The sequence below is a fragment of the Mangifera indica genome, chromosome 3 (genome assembly GCF_011075055.1).
Source record: "Mangifera indica cultivar Alphonso chromosome 3, CATAS_Mindica_2.1, whole genome shotgun sequence".
In the NCBI taxonomy this organism is placed as follows: domain Eukaryota; kingdom Viridiplantae; phylum Streptophyta; class Magnoliopsida; order Sapindales; family Anacardiaceae; genus Mangifera; species Mangifera indica.
In genome coordinates this window covers 21,171,829-21,199,492 of record NC_058139.1, presented here as the reverse complement: position 1 = coordinate 21,199,492, position 27,664 = coordinate 21,171,829, and the positions used below count along the sequence as shown (strand labels likewise).

Here is a 27,664-nt window from a genome sequence, read left to right as displayed (position 1 = left end):
TTTTCTAAGAAGCTAGTTAAGAATCTGATTCAATTTCTAGCTACAAGCTTTTTTCCAAGAGGAATCTGATTCAATTTCTAGCTTTTGAGTCTTTTGGAAAATAAAGAAGAATATGAGACTTTGCCAATGCATTTTCTAAGAATCTGATTCAATTTCTAGCTTTTAAATCTTTTGGAAATTAAAGAAGAATCTGATTCAATTTTCAAGAGTTTAATTTTGACATATTATTAGAAGGGATTTGAACTCATATTCTCTTATATATAGAACATTCTCTTTTATCACTCAAACTATCTTTAGAATAATTATATATTACTTATTGTTATTTGGTAAAGCTTCTCCTTAACTAAGTTTGTCATGACTTATAGTGAATTATAATCAATAACTAATTATAATAATAGCAATTACGTCTCATATCTGCCGATAATTTAGAACCATTGATAAGTTTTTTACTTGGAGATAACAAGAAGAAGTTCATAAGACAGTTCATCAAATTTTTAAGCATTTATGAGATTCTTTTCTTATTTTTTTCTCATACCTACGAGGAAAAGCTATTGTTCTCTATCAAATTTGGATCATGTTGTTAATATAATATTTATGTTCACTTATAATAAGAATATATCTTAAGAATCCATTTTAAATTTGGAACATTTAGATTTGATTATTTAAATGTAATTTCTCTGGTCGTCACATATATATGCAGAGAGGCTAAGAAGGAGACCTAGAATTCTTCTAGGGCTTTTGTCATATACACACAAAGAGTGATATTATTCATCTTAAGTTTATATATTATCCTTACGGTTTTTTTTCCAAAAACTAAATCTTTCTTCAAACATACTTCATTGTATCAATGTTGACTAAAAACATGTTGTAGATATAGCTTACCGACCATCAGAGTAAACCATGTTACAAATATTTTGCATTCAAGTTTTCTTGGCATTTATTATTTATCATACTGTAGTAGATATTAGGATTTGATTATTATATCTTCAATGTCACTACCATAGTACATCTTGTGTAAGATTTTGAATTGCACATTAGCTAGTGATAATGAGAAATATCCTCAAGGATGATTTTCTTTCATGTTGTAAATTTTAGCATGTCACATCTAAAAGTGTTAAATGGGTCGGGCTAGATAAAGCACGGGAAAATGCCCTTGCCTGTAAGGGCCTAGCCTATTACTGTAGCAAGTTAGGCCCTGGGCTTAGATACAAGACCCGTGGGTTAGCCCATTACTATTTTCATATTTATTTAAAATATTAATTAATAATTATAATATAAACAATTATTTTTTATTAAAATTAACGGACCAATCCATTATTATAGGGCTCGAGCCTTTTACCATACCAACCTTAGGCCAAGCCCAACCTATAGGCCTAGTGGGCTTAGCCAGAGCCAATATGATCCACCGTCACCTCTAGTGGCAAGTTAATATATACTAATTCACCTATGATAAATATGGTAAACTATGACTCTTATTAGTGTTTAAAACTTAAAAGAGGTGTAAATTTTAGCTAATTGATGATAAATTGATCCATGAACCTGATATGAATTAAAATAAATCTACAACTAGATTTGGCTTCTAATGTGGCCTTAATGACATAACGTTTAATAATTTAAATATTTTGTTATTTATTTATTCCTATATTTTAATATAATCACATGTGATTAAATAATTTTGTATAGATTTACTCGAAAAAAAAAAAAACCACGTTAGCTTCTATTTCCGATAAAACAACACAATGATCTTTGAATTGTTATGGTGGTCCGTCAATCATACTGACTAAATGTTTTATCCAACAGTAATCATCATCTTGACGAATTCATCATAATTAACTTGGCCATCACCGTCCAAATCCGCCTGGTTGATCATCTGCTCTAGTTCTTCGTCCGTCAATTTTTCACCTAGATTGATCATGACGTGCCTCAGCTACACAGAAACCACCGAGAATAGTTACGTTCATGCATGAATACTGATGTACGGACAGCCATTTTCAGAAACATGTGAGTTTGAGATTTTTATGATAATTTCCACTCAGGAATTTATTCTTCTTTATTGGAAATGCCCAGAAAAAAAAAACAAAAAAACCCATATCTAATTATTTACAATTTAGCCTTTTGTTGGCAATAGGGCGGTCATACTTTGCGCATTAAGTTCAAGATTGTTAATCAAAATTGAATATGACAATTGTGTGGATGTTATTCAAGATTCAAAGTTCCTAACACTTCACTCTATTTATTCATACTTAACAATATATTTAATTATATAAATACTAGTTCATATGTGTAAATCGAGTTGCATTGAATAAATAGGGAAAATTATAATAAATATACAAAACTAAATAATGTTAAAAAAATTATCCAAAACTTTAAGGATTAAGCAAAAATGTCTTCCATTTAAAAAATAACTAAACTGCCCTTAATATAAACCCCACATTTTTCACATATTTATTGTTTAAATTTAGTGAAAAATTCAAATCTCCCACAGATCTCTCACAGGTGTAACGAGTTTGATCTTTTTTATCGAATTTTTGTGTTTTCTGATAACCGAAAATAACAAATAAAGATAGTACATCATCTCACTTTTTGTTTGAATCAATTTATTGTTAAGAGTATTGAGATTTAAGCGAGATTTTGAGGTTTGAATGTTTAGGGTTCCGATTTTAAACAATACATAAAATGTTTTAATTCTTGGTTGTTTTACTTGAATTTCTTAAGGGGTTTTGTGTTAAAATTAGAGGCTGAAATGACGATTTTTGACCGAAAAATAGATTAGATATGTCGGCGTTACAACAATCTCTCAGGGGCACCCGTGGAGTGAGAGAAAATTTAGCATTTTCAAAATTTTAGGGGAAGGGGGAAGAGGAGGATATCCATAGGGGTCTGTGGGAAATTTTACACTAAACCGTGAAAACCATGGGTGGGGTGAAAATTGACTTTTTTAAAACTATAGGGCTTGTAAGAGATAGACTTTGAACAGTCATAACATTTGATGCGAGAAGAGTTACGAGGCCTATAATATATCAACGCAAAGTTCGTTTCGAGTTCTATAACGACAACTATCTTTGTTGGTTGTGCCCAATTTGGAGGGCCAAATAAAACTGTTTCAGTGTGTATAATACAGTTTTTTTAAACCAAATTTAGAATTTTCGGTTTTTATGATTTTGCGCTTGTTTGTAATCGAACTAGACTTTTTTGATATGTAGTTTTCAAATTTGATATCTGTCTCTTTAGTTTTGTGCTTTTCTAAACACGTTTTACGATGTAATTACGAAATTTTAAATTGATTTTTCGGTTTTCTTGTTCCTAAGTTATTTGAACGTGTAGTTTTCAAAATTCATATCTATTTTTTTAGATTTTTTATTGTTGATATTCTAAGGTATTTCAATATATCTATTTATTCTTAACATGTTATTTAAATCATTTATATATTATGTATTATCAAAATGTCTTCCACGTTTTTCTAACATTTCATTTAACCCCTAAATTATTATCAAATATCCAAATACCCCTTTACATGACATACAAACTAAATTTAACAAATTAAATTAAATTTTTAGTTAAAATTCATATAAATACTTTTTTTCATGAATTGATTTTTTTCGATTCGAATTCAGAAATACGAACTTCTTCCTTCTGAACGAATCCATATTAATTAATATTAAGCAAAAATGAGAATGAGAGTGAGTATTTAAGTGATATAAGAAGTGTATGTAATGAGAGTGAGAGTGAGAGAGTTTATATATATGTGGTAAAAGGTAATTTTGGTATTTTAAAAAAATTAGAGCATTCTTGCTTAGGAAGAGGGAAAATAGGCATTTTTGCTTAGGAATAAGAGAAATGGGCATTTTTACTTAATAAAAAGGTAAAATAGATATTTAATATAATTTCCCAATAAAAAATATGATTGGTAACATATCATTTATTGATAATATTATATTATATTTATATAGACTTAAACTGTAAATTAAACCAAACAAAATTATAATAAACTACTTTGATTTGATTTAAGATTTTGTTAAATTTTTTTTGTTTGGTTTGAATTTTTTTTTTTTATTCAATACAAAATAGACTATATACACCCCTTTGAAAGGGAATAAAAAAATGATAAAGCTATTGTATTTTCCACGAAGCATCAACTTCCTGCTACATTAACTAAGTCAGTATGCACTACAAGAACGTTTTTATTTTAAAGAACAAAAATTTTGCCCACCTTATACGAAATTTGTTATAGTGACATCATTTAAAGTTCCCCACCTCCATGTTAGCTAATATTCTTTACAAGCTCTTTTCCAAGAAGCTAGCTAATATATGCGTGTGTGTGTGTTAAGATTTAAGATTTAACATGTTCCCACATCTTTAAAATGGGAAACCTTATCACCAGTAAATTCCAGCTAGAAATTGAATCAGATTCTTAACTAGGGAACTTGTAAAAATGAAGTCAAAACGTGTCTTGCTGGGAAAAATGATATGAGTAAAGGAAGGTAAACGTAGGGAAAATGCATTGGCAAAAGCCCTTGGAATTCTTTAGTATTGCTTGACACGTTTGCATGCGTTGCCTGCACTGCAAAATAGAATAAGTTTGTCCAGGGAAAGAGCATTGACGCATTCAGATTTCAAAACCTTCTTCTTATTTCAGATAAGGGTGTTGAGTAAGAATGGTGATTATAAAATAATAATTTTATTAAAATACAACTATTTAATGGATATTGTTGAAAATTGACTGTGGCTAAGTCAAAAAATTTAGAAAAGGATGATGCATTGTATTATAAGTTGTGCCTGAGTCTTTACATTTTGTGGACCAATTCGGTTCATTAGGATCCATACTTTAACGAGCTTTGACACAACATGACCTGTGACACTTCAGACTATTCATTTTTCATCTATGTCAGCCCTAGTCTCGCAGAGGAATATAGTCTTTAATCTTTCTCAATAGCATATAAATGGCTGCAATTAGGGTTGGACTCGAGCCAAGCCAATTCGAACTCGGCTCAATCGAGCCTGAAATGAGCCGGGCTTAGTCGAGCTCGAGCTACTCATCAGATTTTCTAATTAAAATTTTTGATACAAAACGACGTCGTTTTGATCAATATATACTAAAAACGATGTCGTTTTGATAATGAAAAACGAGTTAAACTGAATTCAAACCCGAAACGAGCCGGCCTTAGCCGAGCTCGAACTCGAGCCACCCATATATGAACCGAGTCGAGCTCGAGCTCGGCTCGGCTCGAATCTAACCCTAGTTGCAATCAAAGTATCAGGGAGTATATCAATGTTTCTTTGCTAAGGTTTATTTTCTCATTGAAATAGGTTATTTAGTATTAAAAATATTTCCATTCTCTAATGTCACTTATTACAATTTAAAAAGTGCTTATAAAGCCGATATTAGTAGAACAATTGGTTAAGAAATCGAATTTTAGAGGTGGAGTCAAAAGTGAATCCAAGAGAGTTGAAGAGAGTCCATTCACCCTTTGACAAAAAATAGTTTATTATACGTAAAATATTAATATAACCCCTAGATTTTGTTATGTCTTTATTGCCTTCCTTTGTATTGTACTTTTTATTTAACCTTGCCCTCTTTAAGTCTTATTTTTTAGTATGTCATTGCATAGAGCCAGAGAAGTTAAGTTCAACTTTTATATTTTTACAAATGAATGTGTTTGTATTGAAGTAAAAGATTTTAATGATGGATTATTAGAGTAATGCTTATTGGTCAAGTTCAACCCCAAAGCAATGGTCATGCTCTACCGAGCAAGGTTCATAGTAAGAAAAGGTGTTCACGAATGATTAAAATTGATAATATTATATTTATTAAAAAAATAAAAATAACTATTGGAATGAAGTTTTCTGAAAATTGATAATATAAAAATTCTACATTATATTAGAAGTTGGAAGTTTAGCCTTTTGACCCAAAAGATCTGGCCCAACCCAATCACAATGGGCTTGCAAATTTCCGGCGTAGGCAACATGCAAAATTTAAGCATGGCAAGATACAATATCTATAGAAATAAGGGCAAATACAAATTGAGTCAAGTTCAAACACTTTTTGGCTCGAGTTTGACTTAAATAAAAAAATATTTTGATTCGAGTTCAGTTCAAGTTTGTTGAGACAAAATTAAAGATAACTCAAGTTCAGTTTGAATTAAAATAATTCTACTCAAGTTTATCACTCAAATCTATTGTTTAGATTCATGACTCGAGTTTATAGTTCATTGATATAACAATATTATTTTATCCAATAATTGATAAAATGATATCATTTTGATAATTATTTGACATAACTCAAATCAAACCATAAGCCAAATTCGAATTGAATTGAACTGTTTGTTTGGCTTATAAGTTAGACTGAGTCAAACTCCGTCTAACTCAAACTTATTTTGGTTTAAAAAATGACCCAATCTTCTTGACTTAAGTTTGAGCTAAACGAATTTAAACTGAATTGACCTATTTGTTTGACGTCATTTTTATTAATTTAGGGTAAAATGATTAAGTGAAATAATTAAGGATATTATAGTAATTTAACTTTTAAATACTGTACCTTTTTTTTTTTGGTTAATAAAGTTTGATTTTAGATAGACAAATGTTATTCGAGTCATCAAACCTAAAATGTAATTTTCTCAATCAGATTTAAGTCTCTATGGGAAACAAACTCATATGAATAAGGTGACAAAGTGGGCTTTCAGGCCATGGAGAGATCCCTTTCTAAACCCTAGAGCCCATGGAAATTATCTTCTCTATGATCCAACCCTGAGCGGAAGTCCTGATTTCCAAGGTGAACCGAAAAAACTAAATACACAGTGAGCACAAGGAAGAACTCCATTGTAGTTTTCTCACAGTTCTGCGATAAATGACACAAAGTTCTCCTGTGCTCTCAGGAGTTAGTATAATTAGTAAAAATAGTAAAATTTTCAAGAAAATGTTTAGGTTTAAATTTCTATCAAATTTGTGAATTTTATCATTATATCTTATAATTTATCTGTTTAATTAATCCAGACAAGATTCTTCAGTTAAAAAAAAAAAATTCCGGTGTAACAATTATTAGAACATGAACATTTAGATAGTAGAATTTATCACTTTTAAAAGGGTGTTTGGTTTAGAAAATATTTTATTACTAAAATTAAATGATGATCTTTAAGATAGATTTTCTTGAGGATTATTAGATATAAATTATTACTATATTTGATAAAATTTGATAAATTGGATAGGTATAAATATTTATTGTGTTTGATTATGGGTAATAAAAAGATACTAATATATTATTTTACTTAAATATACTTGAGTATAATTATTCTAAAATATTTTTTTATGTTATTTATTATATTAATTAAAATAAGATTATTTTTACTTTAAAAAAATTAACAAATAGGGATATTGTTATAATAAAATAAAAATTATTCCAGTAATATTTTAATATTTAAGGTAAAATCTCTCATATTAAAATTAATAATAAAATATTAGTAATTAAATAAAATCTTTAATATAATTAATAAAATATTACTAAAATTTTTTATCACCTATAAATTAAATAAAATAATATAAATAATAAAATATAAATTATCAAAATAATCTTTAATTTCTTGTCACAAACCACACCTGAAGAGTATAAAGATATTGCATTTTTCTAGATAGGACTATGACATTATTTCTTGTTCCATTACTCCATAATTCAATGAACATGTAACTCCATGATTCAATGAATATATGGTTTGGAATCCAACTTTTTATCTCTTAGGATAATGTGCTTGACTTTGAATTCCAAAGGCAAGCAGTGGCCTCAGTTTACTCGGTTACTAATACTTTACCATATAGGAATTTTATTAACTTATTTATAGAAATGGTAATTATATAATTTTAAAATAATAAAAAATTAAATAATTAAATTATTTATATAATATAATTTTATTCTTAATTGGGACAATATATAAGGCAAAAATAAATAAAAACAAACTAATCATACTAAATAGAATAAACTTTAGATTTAATAATCAATCAGATAAATTAAAATTTTAATTTTAATATATCTTCTAAAAAAACTTAAATCTACATTTTTATATTAATATAAATTTTTTTAGGGATATTAGTTAAAATCGACAATAATTTTTCTGTCTAAACCCTTTTAAGTAAACGTATAGTGATTTTACTTTTATAAGTAAATTTAATTTTAGTTTCAAGAATATCCTTTTGGTTAATTACGTCACTTTCAATTATTTATGTCACTCTCAGTTAATTACGTTGAATTTGACGTAATTTTTTTTTAAGATTTGATAAGTTCTAATTTGAAGATTCAGTGAGTCATGTTTTAAGGATTCAAAACATATTTGAAAACTGATAAATTTTTGTTGAAATGCAAATAGGAACGAAAAGATTAGCACAAGCAAGGAAAATGGTGAATGCAATAGGTAGTGCGTAGGGTTTGTAAAGTATGTAAAGGGTGCGTAAAGTACGTAAAGAGTAAGTAGGATGCGTAAAATGTGTAAAGGGTGCGTAAGAATTATATATAATATATATATAACAAAAAAACAGAGGGTGCGTAAGGGTGCGATCACTTTCGCAACTCACACACCCCCTATATATATACATAATTATTATTTATATATTATATTAAATATTATAATATATATAAATATGGGGCTACATACGGTGCAAAAGTGCGCGCACCCTTATGCACCCTTTGTTTTATTTTTTTTTATATTTATATATTATATATAATTTTTACACACCATTTATGCATTTTATGCACTCTACGCACCTTTTATGTACTTTACACACATTATGCACCCGTTTCTCACCCTATGCACCATTTACGTATTCTATGCACTCTACACACCATCTGCTCGCACTCACCATTTTCCTTGCTTATGCTAATCTTTTCATTTTCATCTGTATTTCAATAAAAATTTATCAATTTTTAAATATGTTTTGAATCCTTAAAATATGACTCACTGAATCTTCGAATCAGAATTTATAAAATCTTTGAAAAAAATTTCATTAAATTTAACATAATTAACCGAAAGTAACGTAAATAACCGAAAGTGACGTAATTAGGCGAGAGGATATTATTAGAATTAAAATTAAATTTATTTATAAAAGTAAAACTGTTATACGTTTACTTAAAAATGTTTAAACGAAAAAATTATTGGCGATTTTAACCAATATCCTTTTTTTTTTTCCTTAAATTATCTTATAAGTTAGACACGGTTGTCATAAAGCATTTTGACTTGTTCGCTAAATTTATTAAACCTAATTTGGAATAGGTGGGAATATTACCACAATTGGCTTAAATTAAGAAACAGCACTGTCTACCTTCATTTTACAGTTCTCCTAATCATCTCCGTGATTTTCAGTGCATAAATTTATGTCAAATCAAACTATTCATCAAGTTATTTCCATGTGGTCACATTCAAATCTAAAATCTTATATAAGATATGTTACAATAATAATATTGATTATTAAATGATGAATCATGATACACATTATAATTATTCAAAGTAAATGCAAAGAAAAAAAAAGTTAGATACAAAGTGGTTTTTTAATACGAGTCAATTTGTTGTTTAAGAGTTTATATTAATAGTTATGATATTAATGACTCAAATAAAATAGTTTAACAGAAAATTTATAGAGAAATTTTTAAAGAAATATTTTAAAAAGACTCAATTTCGAACAAAAGTCTGAGAGAAAATTGTTGAATTTTATAAGAATCTTTTGTGACGAAGTTTTATTTATTTCTAAATATCATATATCTAATTTCTTATGTTTTTCTCTCTAATTTCTACTCATTCATGCCACCCTCAATAATTTTTTTTGGTTTAAAGGATATAAGAGTGGTTACAATCCTATGGATTACATTCGAAATTCCAATTTAGATATTAATCGGTTACATTTAGAAGATAAGATAACAATTATGTAAAAGAGAGAAATATGTATTTCTATGATACTCTATATATCAAAATTCTTAGTTTTTTATGTAAAATTTATATAAACAATAATTTTAAGGAGAAAATGCCAAAAATAAATTTTTTCTCTCAACAACAAATTCAAAGTAAACATAAAATTCATGATAATTCAACAATAAAGCAAGACAGAGCCCATAGAAGGCTATAATACCAAATGAAAGAGATAAATACGTGTTTTTATCTATGCATAAACATAAATATGCAAGATAACAACGAGAATAAATTTAGCAGAATATAAAATCTACTAACCTCTCGTCATTGTTTGATGATTTGTTGTAGAATGAACCACTGAAATCTTTGAATGTTATGGCTTATAGGTGATCTTATCTTACAGTATATGGTGTATGTGTGCCTTTTTAAAAATCATTCACCTAGGGACTTTGAAGATAACTTAAATACATCTTATCATAAATGATGAAAAACTAAAGCTTTTATGGATGAGTTACAATATGGGAGTTACAAACCATTAAGACATGAGAGTTATTACAGACCATCAATATTCATAACAGTTTTCTCATTTACTATTTGAAGCAGTTACTAGGAAGAAGAAACTGACACTATGAGTTAATAAGATAGAAATTATTGTTTTTTATCATGGGTAGATGATATGAAATGAACACTAAATAATCAATTATAAATGATGTATATCCTAGCATGATACACTGATAGTAGTTTCTATAAATGATCACTTCTTTGAAAATTATTTTGTAAATAGGAAACTATCATACAATCGATTATAGAATTATGAGAGATGTTTATCATAACTTGAACCACGGGTTATCGCTTCTATAAAAAGTCAGTTTCTTAAGAGAATTTCATTGGGAGAGAAGGAGTTGGTCTTTCATGCAAAAAGAGCGAGGTTATTTCTTTGTGTGTGAAACGAAATTCTATATGGTCATACATTTATAATAAAGTCTTATGTTTTTGCCAATTGAATCTTCCTTACCGACCATTTCTCTAAGTCAAAGTCTTAAATTGGACCCAAAAGTTGGAGAAATTCCACATCGACACGACAACTTTGAGTTGGTCTTTTTGAAATTATATATTAATTATTATTCTCCTTCTCTTTCTTATCCTTGTAAAGGAAAACTATTGTTACTTAAAAAAAAAAATTATTGTTTTCAATCAAACGTTTCGATAATTTTTCTGTTTCATTTTACTTATACGAATAATCTTAAAAGCCATTTTAAATTAAGAATATTTAAATTTGATTGTTTAATCGTAACGTTTCTTGTCATCATATGTATAAGAGGAGGGGTAAAAAAGTAATTAGACATAGATACATACACGTAAAATGGGTGATATTATTCGTCTTAAGTTTATATATCATACTTAAGGCTCTTGTCCAATAATTAAATCATTCTCTGGACATATTTTATTGTATAAACATTGATTTTATATATCATACTTAGGGTTTCTGTCCAATAATTGAATCATTCTCTGAACATATTTTATCGTATAAACATCGATTAAAAACTTATTGTGAACGTAAGTTTTCGACTATTAAACCTCATCATGTCAAAAATCTTTTGTATTGAAATTTTCTTTGCACTTATTATTTCTCATACCATAGTGGATATTAAGATTAATTATTTGTTCCTCAGCATCACTATTATAGTTTATTTTATTTAATATTTTAAATTGTATATATTAATTGATGACGAGAAATCTTATAAATAATTATTTTATTTTATACCATAAATTTTTCATATGTCATAAGTTAAATATTCTAATCCACTTGTGATAAATATAGTAAATTAATGAGTCTTGTCGATATTCAAAACTTAATATATTATATTTTTAACACTAAAATAAATACTGAATTAGATAATATTGGTAACATATTATTATATAATTAATTAATTTTAAATTAAAGATAAATTAATATTCAATCATATGATTAAAAATTAAACATATGTAACAAAAATGAAATATTTTAACTTCTAATTCCAATTAAATAACACAATGATATTAGAAATGTCCACCTAGAAATGAAGTAAAACAATTTAGAAATAATAATAAAAATAATAACACAGGTGCTTGGCTTATTAATTTCTTGGGTGAACCAATTAATATTGAATGTTATGGTGGTCCGTCAATCAGACTGACTAAAAGGCCTTATCCAGCGGTCATCATCATCTTGACGAATTCTTCGTAATTAACTTGGCCATCACCGTCCAAATCCGCCTCCTTGATCATCTGATCTACTTCTTCGTCCGTCAACTTTTCACCTAGATTGATCATGACGTGCCTCAGCTACACAGAAACCAGAGAGAATAGTTACGTTCATGCATGAGTACGGATATACGTACAGCCATTTTCAGAAATTTAATTCTTATTTCCATTCAAAGATTTATTCTTCTTTATTCAAAATACCCAGAAAAATATTCACTTTAAACCACTTCCAATTCCAATTTGGGAAAAGGCCGCACCCAAATTGAGCTGATTCAGTCTCAAATATTGGTTTAATTCAATTATACTTGATTCAAATCCATTTAAATTAAACTCAAATCAACTTAAAGTAAAAAAGGGAGACTCATTTCTGAAATTGAACCAAACTTAAGTTAACGTTTGATTCAATCTAACTCATGGCTCAATTCAATTTAAGCTTAATTTACGGTTCGATTTGAATCATATTATATATTTATCAAAACGATATTATTTTACTCATTATTAAATAAAACAATATTTTTTTATCAAAAAACCTAAAGATTAATAAAACTAATAGAGTATCAAAACTTTTAGATTAAAGATTTAGATTCGAACTTCTATCACATTTATAAAACTTTGAAAAAACTAATTTAAAAAAAATATTTTTTTATCTATGAATTATGAATTCGAGAGATTTGTAACTTGAATTTAAGTCATGAACTCAAACTAATGTTCACACTACAAAACTTAAAGACCAACCAAACTCAATATAATGTTAGCTTTGGGTTGACAAATTCAAACCGTCTAATTTTTTATTTGATTAAACTCAAACTAGAAAATATTTGAACAGGACTCTGTTCTTATCTCCCTAATTAGGAATCCATGTTCTGAGTTTCAACTCAACTCAAGTTCTGTTCGTACCCAAGACAACCCTTTAAACTACATTATTATAGAAGTTTTAGGATCAAACTTGAATTTTGTGAAGGAAAAACAAGATAAATTAGAAAAATACCTCATTAGCTGATATGTATCCATTTTGATCTTTATCAAATACTTTAAAAGCTTCTTTAAGCTCCTCCTCTGCGTCAGTTTCCTTCATTTTTTTGGCCATTAAGCTCAAAAACTCTGCAAACTCAATCGTCCCATTTCCATCAGCGTCCACTTCGTCGATCATGTCCTGCAGTTCATCTTCTGTTGGATTTTGATCCAGAGATCGAATCACAGTCGCCAATTCTTCAACAGTGATACAACCTTCACGTTCAAATCATATATATCAAACAAAATACATCATGATGATGAACACATACCAGATCAAAAACATTGACAGATATAATAATTAAGAACTCACCGTCCCCATCTTTATCGAAGAGACAAAAGGCTTCTTTAAACTCAACAATCTGTTCATCAGTCAGTGCATTTGCCATACTGCGAGAGAGAGAAAGAAACAGAGCGAGAGAGAAAGAGAAGGATTAGCTCAAGCTGAGCCGGGTTTATGTACAACTCCAATCTGGTAAATACAAATATATTTATAGAGGAATTGGGTTTTTATTTTTTTGACAAATCAAATTTTCATATTAAATTAATCAAAATTTGATTTTTTTCTTTAGGGTAAACTTTCACTATTTTAAATATAATAAACTAATCAGCTTGTTTCACCAAACAAAACAAATAATTTTTAATTATATTTATTTAATATCTTTTATAAAAAATACAAAAAATTTGATATAAATTCGAATTGAGCTCAACTTTGATAAATTTATGCTCGAATCTAAGAATTTTGTATTATCAAGCTCAAACTCAAATTAAAGTTTAAAGGGTTTTCAGCTTGCGAATCTAAAAATTCAATTCGAGTGAACTATAACAACATTATTTTAATTAATACACATCAAATAATATTATTTTAGTTAATTTTTTAACTCAACTACAATGTCCAATCAAGCTTCACTTAGTACTATAATCAAACTTAAGCTCGACTACCCTTAGATCGAATTGATTTGGGAAGAGCTCATTGAGTTTGATTTTTTCAAATCGAATTGAATTTGAGTTGATCTAAGCTCAAGTTCAACTCAACAAAAATCCACCCTTACCTTCTTATAAAAAGTCTAAAAGTTTAACGTTTTTGATAAAAATATTGAAAATTCAATCTGTTCGATAAAAAACAAAATTAGGATAAATGTGATTATTAGACACCTTCAACTTCAATTATTGTTATCACCATTTATAAATATCTCTGGTATAAAAAGTAAAGAAATAAGTAAAATAATAAGAGGCAAATGCAGCTTATGACTAGAGTTGGGTGTTATTCTAATGGCTTTCTAGCAAAGAAAGAGTCATATTGAACCCTTCCTCTCCTTATAATGGACTTTTTTTGCAAGCAACATCCATAAATTATGGAAATTCAATTTTGAGTATTAATTAGACACTTAAATGGTATATAATCTTATAATTTTTTTTTTTTTTTTACAACGAGAGAGGAACTCCATCAAAGTAAAACTGTCATATAAAACCAAACATTTCAAGAGTTTACTCATAATATATCGTTAAAGAAGACTTGAACTCAAGCTACTTCTTAAGGGTATTTCTTTAAAATTTTTATTTTACATTAATTTACAACCCATGCATAAATGAGTAGTGTTATATATACAAATAATATACGTAATTTTACACACAAATAATAACATGTCATTATATGATTGAACAATTTAAAATTAAAAATAAAATAATATTTATTCATATGATAATATGTTATTATTTGTATATAAAATTATGTTTATTATTTATATACATATTTTTATTTATTGCTAATGAAATCTTTTAATATAAATGAAAGACAGCTGTAAGGCTTGTAAGCTTGGGAGACACAGCATTGAGAAAGAAAGACCAAATGGGTATGCGGAGTACAGGGGAATGTGTAGTCTGTTTCTAAATTTTCAAACCCAGGAAGCACGCTGCGTCCCTTGCACGAGCGAGCTCACATATTACATTATTATTACTAGCAATTTTCTTAACATCAAGTTCATGAAGAGAAATTACAAAAGGCCAAAGGACTATTTTCCACCCAAGATGTGTTGTTTTCCCAATATTTTCTCTGTTAATTTTGAAAATTTTATGTACCTATCCGTAAACGGTTAAAACTAACGGTTTCAAGGGTAAAATCATTATTTTATATGTATTATAAAAAATAAACTTAAATTTGATTTAATTTTTTCTCCTTAAACTCTAGAAACTAATAATTTTTTCCGACCTAAGTTTTAAAAAACAGTATTTTCCCCTATAGGGTTTTCAATTTTTCAGATTCAATTTTCTGACGCCGTTTCTTCCTTTCTGATGACCTCCAAGCGATGTCTCTTCCTCTCCAGTATGGTCTCCTTCCGAAAACTCTCCTGAGAGTGCTCGTCGATGGAGACAACTCATATTTTTACAAACATGAATTCGTAAAAATTATTAACTACTCTGATTTAATAACTATAGGATCAACAAAAAATTCTTATTTTTCCCTACTGAAACTAAAGGAAAGGCCTCCTTGTATGGGAGAGGAGTGCCCCTGATTACATCACTGGATCCAACGTTTTACTTTGTTGAGCTGGTCGGTCTCCATAATAAAAAAATTTATGAATGAAAAATGAAACTAAGTGAGAAAGCTGATTCATAAATGTAATGTAGACAGGAATTAATGCGCTTGGCTGACTACGCGGTTTTATTTGCTAAGGCGGTCAGCTCTGCATTTCTGCTTTCCCCGTCCAGTAATTAATACGGAGGGTTCGTTGCCTAACATTTGGAATTCTTTCAGTCCAAAGGGTCATTTTCCTCCGCCACCCCAAGTTTTAGTCTAATCACAACATACCTATAACAGTTTAAAAACTTAAATATCTATTTATAGACTAACTTTTATTAAAAGTTTTTATTAAAAATAAAAGTAAAATCATTATTTTATCACTAAATTCTAAAAATCTATATTATTTTCTTTTTATAATTTAATAAATTAATAATTACACTCTAAGATAAAGTTTTAAAAAGTTATATTTCCCCTCCTTTACTAACTTATGATATTTGGTAAGGCAGTCAGCTCTACATTTCTGCTTTCCTCATCCACTAATTAATACGGAGGATTCGTTGCCTAACATTTGGAATTCTTTTAGGCCAGAGGGTTATTTTCCTTCGCCACCCTAAGTTTTAGTTTAATCTTTAAGCATACCCATAACAGTTTAAAAACTTAAATATCTCCCTATAGACTAACTTTTATTAAAAAAATTTATTAGAAATAAGGGTAAAATCATCATTTTATCACTAAATCCTAAAAATCTATATTATTTTTTTTCTATAATTTAAAAAACTAATAATTATACTTTAAGATTAAGTTTTAAAAAGTTATCTTTTCCCCTTCTGGGACTACTAAAAACTAACTTCTAATACTTGGTAAGGCAGTCAACTCTGCATTTCTGCTTTCCTCATCCAGTAATTAATATGTACGATTCGTTGCCTAAGATTTGGAATTTTTTTAGGCCAAAGGACTACTTCCCACTCAAATTTTAATCCAATTTAAAAAACACACTTATAATAATTAAAAAACTCAAATATACACTTATAAACTAACCTCTGTTAAAATTTTTTATTAAAAATAAAGATAAAATCATCATTTTACTATAAAATCCTAAAAATCTATATCATTTTATCCTTATAGTTTAAAAAATTAACAATTTCAGCCTAAGATTAAGTTTTAAAAAGTTACCATTTCTCTATAGGGTTTGAAAATCGTTTCTAGCCAAATAATCCGATGAACGGACGATGGTTAGAATGACAGCAAGATAACATCTGGACGACGAAACGTCATCTATCTAGTTGACCTTTTGTCATCGAGAAGCATTATCTAGATTGATGATGCTTCCTCGTCGATCTAAAGATGACAAACAACATTTCGTCGTCCTACAGTCATTCTCGCCACTATTCATTTGCTGGATTACTTAGCTGAAAACGATTTTCAACCTAGGGGGAAAATGGTAATTTTTATATAACTTAATATTAGGGAAAAAATTATTAGTTTTTCAAACTATAAGGGAAAATAATTAGATTTTTAAGGTTTTAGAGTTTAGTAATAAAATGACAATTTTACTCTTGTCTTTAATAGACAATTTTAAGAGAAGTTAGTTTATGAAAGAAATTTGAGTTTTTAAACTGTTATTAATATATTTTTAAAATCAGATTAAAACCTTGGTGGGAAATCATCGTTTGGCCATATTTTTATGTTTTATTCATTTAACATGTTAATATAATTTAGGAATTGGGAGTGGGTACGGACTTGGTATTCAATAAGGTGTTTACACGAGAATTAGTATCCCAAATAGAAGTACATAACACTTGGTCTTGCGCAAACGCTATATAAAGTGATGAGTAATGCTAGGGAGAGTGTTGATGTATTATAAAGGCCAAAAGACTTATTCCCACTCAAGGTTTAGTATATTCTCAAATTCTTATCTGTAAAATTTTAAAAATCCAAATACCCATTTATAGATTATTAAAGTAAAAAAAAAAATAAAAGTTTATCTCATTTTCTCTCCTAAAACCCAAAAATTAACAATTTTCCCTAGAATTAAATTTTAAAAAATTGTATTACCACTCCTCCCTTTCAATTTTTTAGGGAAATTTTTCAGTAAAGGGTCAGCTTCTTCGGTGCTCTATATGCCTCCTAGTAATGCCCCTTCCTCTTTGGTAACTTGAAACTCGTCTCTCTTGGCACGATTCATCCAGATGAAGACTCGTATTCTGTGACAAAGATGAGTCCAAAAAAAGGGAGAGAGAAGGCTGGAGGGTGCCAAATGTCGAAAAAGGAGAGGTTTTGTCAAAAAATTGAAACCCTATAAGGGAATACAACTTTTTAAAACTTAATTTTAGAAAAAAATTATTAGTTTCCCAAATCAATAAGAGAAAATGATTTTTTTATTTATTTTAATATTACTTGTTAAGAACTAACAAATTTTGTTAACTTTAATTACTTATTAATAGTTATTTAGGTTTTTGAAATTTTATAAATGAAAGTTTAAAAATACACTAAACCTTTAATGAAAATAAGTATTTTGGCCTATTATAAATGGGTGATATAGACAACATATTTTTAATATAGTTTTGTATGCTAAACAGAACTCTAGTCTAAATCTATGATTATGTTATTAATGATTCTGAGAAGAAGTTTGATAGAGTATTGTGATTACAATAGAATTATTCCAAATCTCTTTTATCTCATTACAATTGTTTATAGTTATAGAACAAAGAACTATGATCACATATAAGTGCCTATTGAAAATTTATTCTTATTTTAATTCTATGAAAATAAGATAAAATATTAGATAATGAGAAGTTAAATTACATATACTGAGAAGCTCTTCTCACTACTTATATGTGTAAGTAGACATGATAGCGAATTGTATTGAATTGATTTCAATGCAACCCACTATACCAATGGGTCATGTTGGGTTAGTTTCAACATAACCCATCAAGCTTGTGGGTCATGCCAAACCCAAAGCCTGTTCAAACAAACTCGTAAAAATATATAAACCCACGACATAACCCATGTTAAAACGGGTCATACCGTGTCAGGCTCTTAACAGACAAACCTCTTAATTATATATCTTATTATTTTTTGTTATGTCTCTTAGATTTTCCATACTAATTTTTAGTTTTACCTATAAGAATAATAATAAATAATTAATAAATTTAAACTCTTCATATTACCTTTTGGTTTTCCCATAAAATTAATAATAAATTTATTATTACTTTTTAATTTTTTATAACATTAATGAATACTTTTGGATTTTTCATCTAAATTATTTGGATTTTTTATGTAATATTAATATTTTTAAAACAATTAATAAATTATTTAATAAATTGTGTAACGTATCATGTCAAACCGGGCTGAACTTCATAGCTCATAGGTTGTTACAATGCATACCGAGACCTGTGGGTTGTGCCAAAAACAAGAGAGCTTGCCGAGCCCCTTGACATGTTTACATGTAAAGGACTTCTATATACATGCTAGATGATTTGTGTGTAAATAGATGCATGTGCCCCTACGAAAACTTGCCTCCTCTTAGGAGTTGTTCGTAAATTTGACCAAAAGATAAGTCTTGTCACAGAAGTATTTCAGACCACAGGCTACGCTTTATCTGGTCTCATATATTCAACAAGCATGGATGGAAATGAAGACACAATTTAGTCTTGATTGGTCAGAGATTTTCCTTCTGGTCACCGTCAGCACGTAACAGCAACTGAAGACTACGAAAATTTGACTGGAATTTTTGAAGGAACGACTTGTTACTGTGAGAAGCCATGGACATGTTGACTGTCAGCCATATTTTTTTTTCTTTTTTAATTAATAAATTTCATGTGGGTTTTTGAAATTTCTTTAGATTTCTCTTGAAATTGTCAAAGATCTTTTCGACATGTTTGATTCTTGATAATATTAAAAAAAAAAAAGGAGAGTCGGTGATACACAAGGGAAACTCAAATTTTTGCCCCTTTTTGGAGCCGCTTATACATATTTACTATACTTTTTATATTTGTAAAACTACCATTTAATCATACAAAAACTCCAACATTTTTGTCATATCCTACAAATATATATTTTTTTTTTCACGTAAAGATATCAAGAATGAACTCAAATTTTAAAGTGTTGATTGTGTCTAAAGTTTGGTGAATGATAATAAAGAGTTTTTGATTAAAAAAATCAAAAATAAACTCAAATTATAAATTGTATATCTGTAAAAGAATAAATTGATGAACGACATTACCAAGGGTTGGCATTTGCCCAGCCTACACTTACCCAAGATTGACGGTAATGATAGTTTAGGTATTATGTTTTTATTGTGGTTAAATATTGAACATCTAAAAAATATGGTAAATTTGTATTACGGTAAAAATTTCAATTTTTAAAAAGTGCCCTACGAGGTTGGGCCTAACTATGGGCCAGTCGTTTAAAGCCTATCACCAGCCCAATATCTTGACTGAGCCTGACATTCCCATTTATTTCTTTAATCCAATCACTTCACAAAACCCAATTTCATTCCTTTCTTTATTGGACTTCTCCCTCTTTCTTGTTTTTGTGATCCATTATGACGCATTTTCACTGTGACTTTACAATGCTCCTCCATCAAACACTGGATTTGATTTGAACTTACTCCAACTTAAATCAAATTAGATAAGTTCAAATCAAAGATTAAGCTTGTTTATGTTAGTTCAAGTAAATTCGAATATTCAAATTTAAATCAATTTAAAATTAAATTATTTTCGAATTAGTTCAAACATCAATTCATCAGTCTTGATTCGAATTGAATTCATCCCTAGTTCCACCTGTAACACCTCCCTTTTTTTCAGTCTTATGAATGTAATATGGGTTTAAGGCAGATAATTTGTTTTGTTTAATTGGTGTAGAATAGGGGTAAACACAATCAAAGTTGGCTTAAGTTCAGCTCTACATTCAGTTTGAATTATCTGAGCTCAAATAAGGATAGTCTCAATTCAAGATCGAGTCAAGTTGAGCTAACTTGACTCAATCAAGTTGCTAGAAGTCATTGACAAATTCTTCTTCTCTTATGATTTTTTATCTTATTTTTAGTGATTCTTCTTCTTCGACAATTTCTCAATGACTTTTATAATAAACATATCACTAATCGAGCAAACTAAACTCAATCTCAAACTAATCATTATAAATTTAAGTTAAGCTGAAACTGACTCTTACTTAGGCTTGATTCAGTTTGAATTCACCCCTAATGTGGAAAATAAAGAAATGATATGAAGTTAACCAAATTTTGGATTCTTAGTTCTTGCTGATTTTGTTTTATGAAACAGTGAAAAGAAAGTAGCTAAATTTATACATGCAATAAAGCTGTAGTTATAAACCGAGTTGCTAACAGTAGGAACATACTGTTACATTTTACCTCACGAACACTGTCAGTTGCAGCCATAACAGCTGAGCTTTGCAGCGTTGCTACTTCAGCCAAAGAAATAGAACAGCATGTCTCATCAGGCTGGCTTCAAAAGGAAATCGAATGACAAATTAACCATAATCTGAGGCAGACCCTCGAATCCTCCTCTTGATTCATATAGGTTGACCCTTTGGGACGATTTTATCTTTGATCCACATGTAGATGGGAACCAGTACAAAGTAGGTTGCTGCAATGGTCCCAAGAAGAAACCTTAGGAGGAACACAAATGGATTCACAGGCTTCTTTACATCCTCTGCCTTAGGACCAAGCTGCTTTAAGACACATCATAAACCTCGAATAAGAAAAAGAAATGAATTTCAATAAAACTATATACACCCAATTTTGATTCCCAATAAAGTGTTTAAATAATGTATTATCATATAGTAATTAGATGATTTTGAATAAATAATAAAATAATACTGAATTACATGATGGGGTATCCAACTAGATACTCAAAGTGTGGTGTACATAGCATTGCTCAATGAATTTACATTAAGTCAAGCTATAATTTGTACAAGATTCATTATATTTCTAGCTATGAATAAATTGAATGTCTAGATAAGAATTTATTCACACAAACTAAAGTGATAATACATGATTGGATGATGCAATTTTTTTCTCACTTCAAAATCACTCAATGTCTTAATTACGTGTTGTCACATCAAGTTGTATGAATAAATTAGTAAAAATTGTTAATGTACAATTACTCTCCATATAACACATGGCAATGACTAAAGAAAAGCAATTCCATTTCAGTGGTCAACATTAAAGGATACGAAGCCCCTAAAAGCTAAATTGTCTCAGCACAATCTAAACTCCAGCCTGCAAATCTTAACACGAGAAAAGGTCGAACAGCATGACTATGACTATTGCAATACTATCAGCTCCTCACAAGGATTCATAAACTTCAGAAACCATGACAGAAACAGCATATATGAGCCATGACAGATCGCCCTTCTTACAAATGCACCAACACAAGTCTCAAGTTTCAATCTCAAAGTTGTTACCTGTAGGGGGGAGTCTCCTGATAAAGGCTTTACACCTGTCACAGAGCAACCCATGATCAATCCATGCCGACGGACTCCACGGTACCATTTTGGACCAATCCTCTTCAGCTTAACATCCTTGAAACCAGCTTTCGTAAACCATTCAATATACTCTTCCTCCTTTGGAAAGAGCATCCACATATCTGCAAAGAATTGAGACAACCAAAAGGTTGGATACACAGGACCTATGACACAGGCTTTACCTCCTATTTTTAGTACCCTGTATGCTTCTTTGATGCCACGTTGTGGGTCTGGCCAGTACTCAATACTGAAGAACAATATCAATTTATCAGATAAGAATGAAGAATTAGACTCACATATGAAAATCACAATATGGTTTAGAGTTAAAAGCCTCAAAAGAGCTTATTTCATTCATGACTGATATTACCACTTACAAATCGGAGCCATCAAATTCCTATATAAATTTCAAGTTAAAACATAAATATTACCTTCCAGCTGACACATAGCGATCTGCGTAATCAGTCGGGAATGGGAGATCCTCTGCATCACCTTCAATTATGGTGCATTCCTTCAAGGGCTCCTTCTTTTTCGCCTTGGCAAGCTGATGTGGTGACTGATCAAGAATTGTAACATTTTTGGCATCCACATGCTTAACTATACCAAGAGTTGTAAATCCAGTCCCGCCGCCAACATCTACCACTCTCATATTCCTATCATAGAGATCAGCAGGCTCTAACGCCTCATCTCTCATGTCCTCAGTCCAGTGACCAGGATTTATGATATGGTCATACACTATAGATAAGAACCTGTAAAACCAAAATGCCTCTTTCTTGTGTTGTATGAACCTCGGCTGAGAAGCAGGCCTTGAAGATGATATACTGCATCTGGTTCTAAACATCAGAGCATTTTGTTTCCTATTGTAAGACACTAACCTGATCTTTGGGAAGCACAAGCACCTACCATGAAAATCTGAGCCCGCAAATCCTAACCCAGTTGGGGCAATTGAAGCCATGAAATGGCAAAAGAAAATAAACAATAAAGAGTCAAATTTTCGCAAGCAAATCGCATGGGTTGTGACAATACAAGAAGGGAAAACTCAAGAAATTCATTAGCAAATATATGATAGAAAAAGTGGAAGAAAATAAACAGTGGGAGGAAGAGAAAAGGACAAGATTAAAGAGCTTCAAGTCTTTGGTAGAATAAGCACCACATGTAAATAAATGGTGGTTGTATTCTGCTAATAACTGACTACTCAGAAGATGGGGTCAGGGCACCTACTAAGGGTGGCCCAGTGGGGATGCCTCTGGACACTTCTCGTAGTCGCCATTCTTCAATATATCACAAACTATTTGTAATTATCTGTCAAGGGCATCAAGTGCCAACACATTTCTTTTTGTTCTCTTCTTCCTTCTGTTCTTTGTTCTTGAAGGAGGCTTTGAATTTGGGTTTTGAGCACGGCGCCACCTGCCAAGTTTGCAAAAGAATTTTCTGCACTAGAGCTTGAAAAATTATAAGGGCACAACGCATTACATTATACTGATAAAAAAGGAGAGAATAAAGAAATCTGTTCATAAGTTAATCCAAAAAGTGCGAAAAACACTAATAGTACAAAAAAAAAAAACCTGTTATTCATGTGTAATACTATTTTCTTAGCAAGGAACTATTGATTCTTTATTACATATGACTTCCTTTATATTTCCTTTCCACCTGAAGACATGAGAAATTATGGCTCAACAAACTCGGATGGCTTCCGAACTTCCCGGAGCTGGACTGAGTTGTCGAAGCAGTGATAAAAGCCATAATGTGGAAATCTCTCGTACCATGTCTCTTGCTGCTGATTTGTGTCCCAGTGCTCCCCGCTGCTGCTCTTTCCATACTTGTGAACCCATCCGGAACCATTGTGACGCTCACCCCAAGTACGATTCCAGCGGTCTCCATGCCTACCTTGCCACCATGTCTCTCCCTGCTTGACTCCATGACCATTTGGATCAAAATTTTCATCCCATTTGTCACCCCACTTCGCCCAGCCATCATCTTCCCACCGCTCAGCCCATTTGTCAGTGTACTTAATGCTACCACCATGTCCATCATATTTTTCACCCCACCTGCCAAAGATGAAAAAAATGTGAATGAACACAGGACAAAAAGAAAGAAAATTGCATCATAGAACCCTCATAGCTTGAAAAATGATACCAATTTCTGCAGATTTATGTATCATTATTGCATAACCTAGTCAGCATTGCTAGATTATTAGAAAAAGGACTGCACAGAGGTACATACAGAGTAATTACAGTCATCATATTGTAGTTCTCACCAGCACGTCGTAATTGAGAAATAAATTCTTGGATGACTCTGATTAATTAAGACCAATAGACATGTTTATTTCCAAGTCAGACATATCAAAGACAGGAATTCTAAAAATGTCTGATGATTGAACAGTCAAAACCTTCTTGAGTGTTCCAACTAATCCAAAAAACTATGAACAAACATCACACAACTTGTTAAATATTTATCTACCTAGTGTCAATTAATCAAAAAAGGATGGACTTTTTAAGATTGTAATGATAACTAATTCCAACAGGTACAAGAAGAAGAGCAAAATTCTTAATCCTATCTACACAAGATTCCGTACCTTTCATGCCAAACATGAGCATGACCAATGTCCAGGGGTGTGTGAGGGTCAAGGCTACACCACTTGTGGGCCCATTTTTCCGATTGACCTGAGGCATCATAATGTTCCCACCACTTCTCTTGCCACTCTTCACCTTTTCCATTCTTTCCCCACTTATCTGCAGTTTTCTCAAGATGCATAATGCCACACTCCTGCATGAACAGAAACAACAGATTAGTTTGTTTTTATACATTTGTCACGCATTCATAAAAATCCATAAGCATTATAACAACTTCTCCCCTTTTCTCCATTAGTATATGCATTAACTCAATAAGCAAAAACTCACACGAGACATTTTTATAAAGAGCCACTTTTGGTAAATGCATAAGGTAATTTGATAGATTTCTTAAAGCTACAAAGTAAGCCTAATATTTTGCAGTTTACATTAAATAATCCTTCTTACCAGCCTCATTGATTCCCTCCAAAACTCACTCCAGATATTACCCGTTGCATCACGTCCTGACTTCTCTGAACCAAGTTCCTTGTAACCAAACTCATCAGCCGCCTCCCAGAATTTCTCTTGCCACTCAACATCTTGATCGGCACTAACACCCCTGGTCATTGTCCACCGGCAGATCACACCATCAGGTCTTTTCTCGATTCCAGTCTCCTTCCACCACCTTGAACCATCTGGATTATATCCCTGAGTAAATAATTCATCAACCTTGTCAAGAGCATCTGCCGCTTCTGCTGCGTGGGCTGAAAACAGAGCACCAAGTTCGCGTTCTTCTTCTAAGGAAGGCGCTGCTTGACTCGCCTCAGAAACATTTTCTTTCAGAACCTCAACTAAAGACTGAAACGGGGGAAGTGCGATGTGGTTGGTGTCGGAAAGTTTACTCTCAAATGGAATTGGGAGAATATCCATGGATTGTGTTTTCTCCATCACTGGGTGAGTAGAAGGATAGACAGGAGACTTCATAGCCATTTGCAAGTCATATTCATCATCCAAACTTCCATCATTCTCTTGAGGGGGCCTCCAGGTCCAAAAATCTGGACCTGGCGTTCCATTTCCAGAAGTTTCTGACCGAGGTACAAAAATGCTAACATTCTGCGTTCCTAATAAAATCAAATAATCAAAAAATAAAGAATTTCAGCAGAACATTCCTAATAACATCATAAGGTTAGGATATATAATTTGCACCAACAGAAATTATGAGGAAATAGAAAACGGAATTTCTGAGACACTACATTTGAAACATGGAATGTGCATTTGTTACATTAAACAAATAAGTTACAATAAAATATAACTTCTAAAATGTTACACGCTACACATTTCATATAAAAAGTATTGTGTTTTATCTGTCAAAAGAAGTTCCTCTACAGTAGCAATCCCATAATTTCCATTATCAAAGATCCAAGTTTTTTACGACTAAAGCAGACAATCATTTCAAAACACAAAGAAGCGTCACATTTTAAGAATATAATATAAACAGAAAAACAGCATGAAAACATAAATAAATAAATTTTACCTCCTTGAGGAACCCCAACAGCTCCACCATTCTCATTCTTCACCACAGAACTTGCTCCACTACTCTCGCTCTTCACAACAGAATTAGCATCACCACTCCCACTCTTCACTAAAGACTCTGACTCCTTTCTCTGCTCGAGGAGCGAGCGAGCCTCCGCGATGGCCGCAGCAGCACGATCAATCACCTGCATGCGCTGAATACGGTCACGCTCCTCCTTTGAAACTTCCAGAAGCTTCTGAAACTCCTCATTCTTCTTATCGAGTTCCTCTCCGCCAACATTATCATCACCATCAGAACCATCAATCTCCGCCAACGTATCGGCGATCTTTAGAAACTCAATGTCCTTCCCCTCGCGCTCTTTGGCCTTCCTCCACATGTCCAAGTACGAATCTCCTCCATTCAAAGCCTTAATCCTCACTCTGTTTCGTCCATTTCGAGGATCGATTTGGCGGCGTGTTAGCAAGGTAGTGGTGAAAAGTAACTGGTGGTTGGTCCGGTGCGCGGTAGCGCGTGGAAAATGAAGGAGTTGAGAAGCCATAGTTGTTTGAGAGAGAAGAACGTGAAGAGAGTAATGTGAGTGTCGTAGGCGGTGGATTTAATTTTAAAAATATTGTTTTGAAGTTAGCGCGTGAAGTTGAAGATTGATTTAGATTTGATTTTGATTCTGTTTAATTTCGTGGATGTGAAGGAAAGGTGTGATCCCATAACTGTTTTCTTTTTTTTTTTTTTTCACTTTAACTTTGATTATGGTGATCATTCACGTGGACTGACAGATGGGTGATGGGTTGTCTGACACGTGTCGGATTGTGAAAGATGCGAAGTTTCGACCAGAAGAGAGCAAAAGTGAATGCCTTTGTATTATTAAAGTCAACCGTAAATGCGAGCTGGCTGGAGATTTTTAGCCATTGGGCTTAGAGGCGTCAATTGGGTCGAATGAAATGAAGGTTTGGCCGGAACCGAGGGCTCATTATAGGAGTATCTACAATGCCTAATTGATATCAAACATTATAGAATTATTTTTGTTTTATTATCAACAAAATTATATATATAATTTATATGTATAATTTTATACATAATTAATAATATATTACTACATAATTGGATATTATTTTATATTAGAAGAAGGATAATTTTCCATCAAAGTTTTGATAAAATAAAAAATATATACCCATAATAGATGAAAAACTCAAATATTTATCTAAGTTTTAATTTGTTAAGATCGTTATTTTATCAGTAATATTAAAATAATTAAAATTATATCTAATTTTTTTTCTTGATTTTGAAAAATAACATTTCCCTTTTATTAAATTTTAAAAAATTCATTTTCCTCATCTAAGATACCAAACCTAAAATTCAGTCACTTTCTCTGTCAAATGATGGACCAACGGTGGAGGAATATATCCAAGGACAACAAGCGTCGTCCAACGTCATCCATTAAAGA

At 30.8% G+C, this 27,664-nt stretch overlaps 3 protein-coding genes across 4 annotated transcripts; all 3 read right to left on the bottom strand.

Moving 5' to 3' along the window:
- Positions 1–11,868: 11,868 nt before the first annotated feature.
- LOC123212154 (calmodulin-like protein 11) lies at positions 11,869–13,593 on the bottom strand. Its single transcript, XM_044631214.1, has 3 exons — positions 13,450–13,593; positions 13,114–13,352; positions 11,869–12,206 (listed from the first exon to the last, which is right to left on the bottom strand). The coding sequence occupies exons 1-3, from the start codon at positions 13,523–13,525 to the stop codon at positions 12,069–12,071; spliced, it is 453 nt and encodes a 150-aa protein (XP_044487149.1). The 5' UTR covers positions 13,526–13,593; the 3' UTR covers positions 11,869–12,068.
- Positions 13,594–20,883: 7,290 nt separating this feature from the next.
- On the bottom strand, positions 20,884–23,249 carry LOC123211534 (2-methyl-6-phytyl-1,4-hydroquinone methyltransferase, chloroplastic-like). 2 transcript variants are annotated; one of them, XM_044630322.1, is made up of 3 exons: positions 22,572–23,249; positions 22,084–22,390; positions 20,884–21,348 (listed from the first exon to the last, which is right to left on the bottom strand). In XM_044630322.1, the coding sequence occupies exons 1-3, from the start codon at positions 23,093–23,095 to the stop codon at positions 21,190–21,192; spliced, it is 990 nt and encodes a 329-aa protein (XP_044486257.1). In that variant the 5' UTR covers positions 23,096–23,249; the 3' UTR covers positions 20,884–21,189. The 2 variants fall into 2 exon arrangements, with proteins under 2 accessions (XP_044486257.1, XP_044486258.1); XM_044630323.1 differs by having other exon boundaries at positions 20,884–21,345.
- A 334-nt stretch (positions 23,250–23,583) lies between these two features.
- LOC123211533 lies at positions 23,584–26,922 on the bottom strand. The gene is made up of 4 exons (XM_044630321.1): positions 26,224–26,922; positions 25,158–25,810; positions 24,716–24,906; positions 23,584–24,188 (listed from the first exon to the last, which is right to left on the bottom strand). The coding sequence occupies exons 1-4, from the start codon at positions 26,759–26,761 to the stop codon at positions 23,807–23,809; spliced, it is 1,764 nt and encodes a 587-aa protein (XP_044486256.1). The 5' UTR covers positions 26,762–26,922; the 3' UTR covers positions 23,584–23,806.
- Between the last annotated feature and the right edge of the window lie 742 nt (positions 26,923–27,664).